At 44.8% G+C, this 2,670-nt stretch overlaps 1 protein-coding gene across 1 annotated transcript; it reads left to right on the top strand.

Moving 5' to 3' along the window:
* The first annotated feature begins 665 nt into the window (after window positions 1-665).
* Window positions 666-1,916, top strand: LOC138871427 (uncharacterized). The gene is made up of 2 exons (XM_070149306.1): window positions 666-1,118; window positions 1,236-1,916. Exons 1-2 carry the CDS (start codon window positions 666-668, stop codon window positions 1,914-1,916), a joined length of 1,134 nt encoding a protein of 377 aa, XP_070005407.1.
* The last annotated feature ends 754 nt before the right edge of the window (window positions 1,917-2,670 follow it).

Here is a 2,670-nt window from a genome sequence, read left to right on the forward strand (position 1 = left end):
CTTTATTCTTTATTCCCATCCCTAAAGGTTGGTTCACTCATACTGGCATCATCAACATATCACACCAGATCTAGAGGCCCTCCACCTCCTCCTCCTCCAAGCAACACAAAGAGCAAAGGGAAAACAAAAATGGACGACTTAAGTGGTATTCGAAAGGAGAATGCCGAGAACGCAGAAACTTCAGACGATCAAAGTACTCCAGACCCAAATGATATAGTCTTGAGGTTGGAACAAAATATATTGGAACTACATGGAGAGCTTGAGCAGGTCTGCAACTTGTCAAACTTATCCCTCACCTTGAATGTCCCTGACATCTACACAAAGAACCCAGCACGTCCCCAAAACACACCAAACTAACAGCCACAAAACCCTCATACACCGCATCAATATGCAACCCCACCCCAAAATCTCAATCCTTTACCAATACAACTCCGCCACAACACCACCATCAACCAATTCAGTATCCACCAACTGCCACTTATCACACTCCCCAGAACACACCACAACCCATTCCTGACCATCAAAACTCAACCAATGACCACCACTACACCCAGGCACCTGGCACTTACCAAAACAACCCCATATACATGGAAACCGTACCTCACTCTACCCAACCAATCTCCTATACACCAGAATCCTCCGATAAGGACCTACTCATTAAGAATATGGCTGAAGAACTCAAGAAGTTGACAAGTCGAGTTCAGGGTGTCGAAGGCGGCAAGGGAATAAAAGGTTTCAACTATGAAGACCTATGCATACAGCCAGATGTAGAACTACCAAAGGGATACAAACCTCCCAAGTTCGAGATGTTTGGCGGTATAGGTGATCCCAGGATTCATCTGAGGACCTATTGTGACAAGCTTGTCGGGGTCGGGAAAGACAATAATATCTGGATGAAACTCTTTATGAGGAGTCTTACTAGAGATGATTTGTCCTGGTACATCAGCCAAGATCCCAAGAAATGGTCCAATTGGGTGAGTATGGCGTCATATTCCATGGACCGGTTCAGGTTCAATACAGAGAATGCACCAGATGTTTTCTACATCCAGAATCTTAAGAAGAAACCCACCGAAACCTTCCGCAAGTATGCTACTCATTGGAGGTCGGAAGCGGCCAAGGTCAGGCCATCTTTGGACGAGGAACAAGTGAACAAGTTCTTCGTCAGAGCACAGGATCCGCAGTATTATGAAAGATTAATGGTTATTGAAAACCATAAATTCTCCGATATCATCAAGCTTGGGAAAAAAATTGAGGAAGGCATCAAAAGCGGGATGGTAACGAATTTTGAGGCATTACAGACCACAAATAAAGCATTACAATCAGGCGGCATATCAAAGAAGAAGGACGTTGGAGCAGTGATGGTGGCTCAAGGCCCAAAATCTCCACTCACCAATCAAACAACTCCACCTACCTATCAAACACCTCCACCCACCTATCAAGCACCACCACCCACACACCAAGAACCACCACCTACATCTCCCAGATATTCCCAAACAGCCACTGCCTATCATACCTATAATTCCCAACCATCTCATTTCCAGTCACCCCCAACTCGCCAAAATTATCCAAGACCACGACCCAATTTTGACCACAAGACACCTAGACAGTACACCGTTATTGCTGAACCCATCAACCAGCTATATGAAATGTTGAAAGCCGCTGGTTACGCCATCTCTATTCCCGTTGTGGCACTAGAGAATCCATCCCAATGGGTCAACTTGAACAAAACCTGTGCATACCATTCTGGTATGAAATGGCACACCATTGATGAGTGTCGAACACTAAAAGATAAGATTCATACGCTAATTGACAACAAGGTTATACAGGAAAAGGAAGCTGCACCCAATGTCCGCAACAACCCCCTCCCTGATCATAGGGGCGACGAGATACATGTGATAGAAATGGATGAGGAATAGGATCCTAAGGGGTCAACTAGGATTATTCGAGAAGGCGATGACTTTAAGCTTGCAGTTACACTTACTCCCATTGTAGTGTAGACTCACTCGCCGCTCTAAGTTGAAATAACTACATCAGTTCCATTTGAGGTAGAGGTAGCTCCGCCTGCGGCCACCCCTGTTCCATTTGAAGTGAAAGTGGCCACACCTTTCACGGTGATAGTATCCACCACACCTCCTTTCGACTCAAAAGCAATACCCTGGGATTATATTATCGAGGCTAGGCAAAAAGGGAAGGCAAAGATGGAGGAATCTGATGTTGCACAAGGAATGACTAGGACTGGAAGGATCTACACACCTGAACACTTGGAAGGACCAAGTAAGGATACCACTACTAAGAAACCTGTCATTGAGACAGGACTGGATGACCTTTGGAGGAAAGTACAGGTAAGAGAGTGTTTCGTCTTTGATCATTTGAACAAAACCCCAGCTCAAATATCCATACTATCACTGTTGCGAAATTCAGAGGCACATAAGAATGCTTTGACGAAGGTGTTGAGTGAAGCCTACGTTCCCAACAATATCACCTACGGATAGATGGCCAATATAGTAGGGCAGGTACTGGAAAGTGATAAGATAATCTTCCACGAAGATGAGTTGTCGCCTGAAGAGTTGAATCACAACAGAGCATTGCATATCACAGTGCAATTTGAAGATAAGTTCATTGCCAAGGTCTTGATTGATGGAGGTTCAAGCCTCAATATTTGTCCATTGG

The sequence above is a fragment of the Nicotiana sylvestris genome, chromosome 6, assembly GCF_000393655.2.
Source record: "Nicotiana sylvestris chromosome 6, ASM39365v2, whole genome shotgun sequence".
Lineage (NCBI taxonomy): Eukaryota > Viridiplantae > Streptophyta > Magnoliopsida > Solanales > Solanaceae > Nicotiana > Nicotiana sylvestris.

What these genes read in the sequence shown, in the direction of transcription:
- LOC138871427 (XM_070149306.1), top strand. Translation starts at nt 666, where the DNA reads ATGGCTGAAGAACTCAAGAAGTTGACAAGTCGAGTTCAGGGTGTCGAA. An exon ending in GGAGGTCGGAAGCGGCCAAG is followed by an intron (nt 1,119 to 1,235) that starts GTCAGGCCATCT and finishes GATATCATCAAG; the next exon opens with CTTGGGAAAAAAATTGAGGA.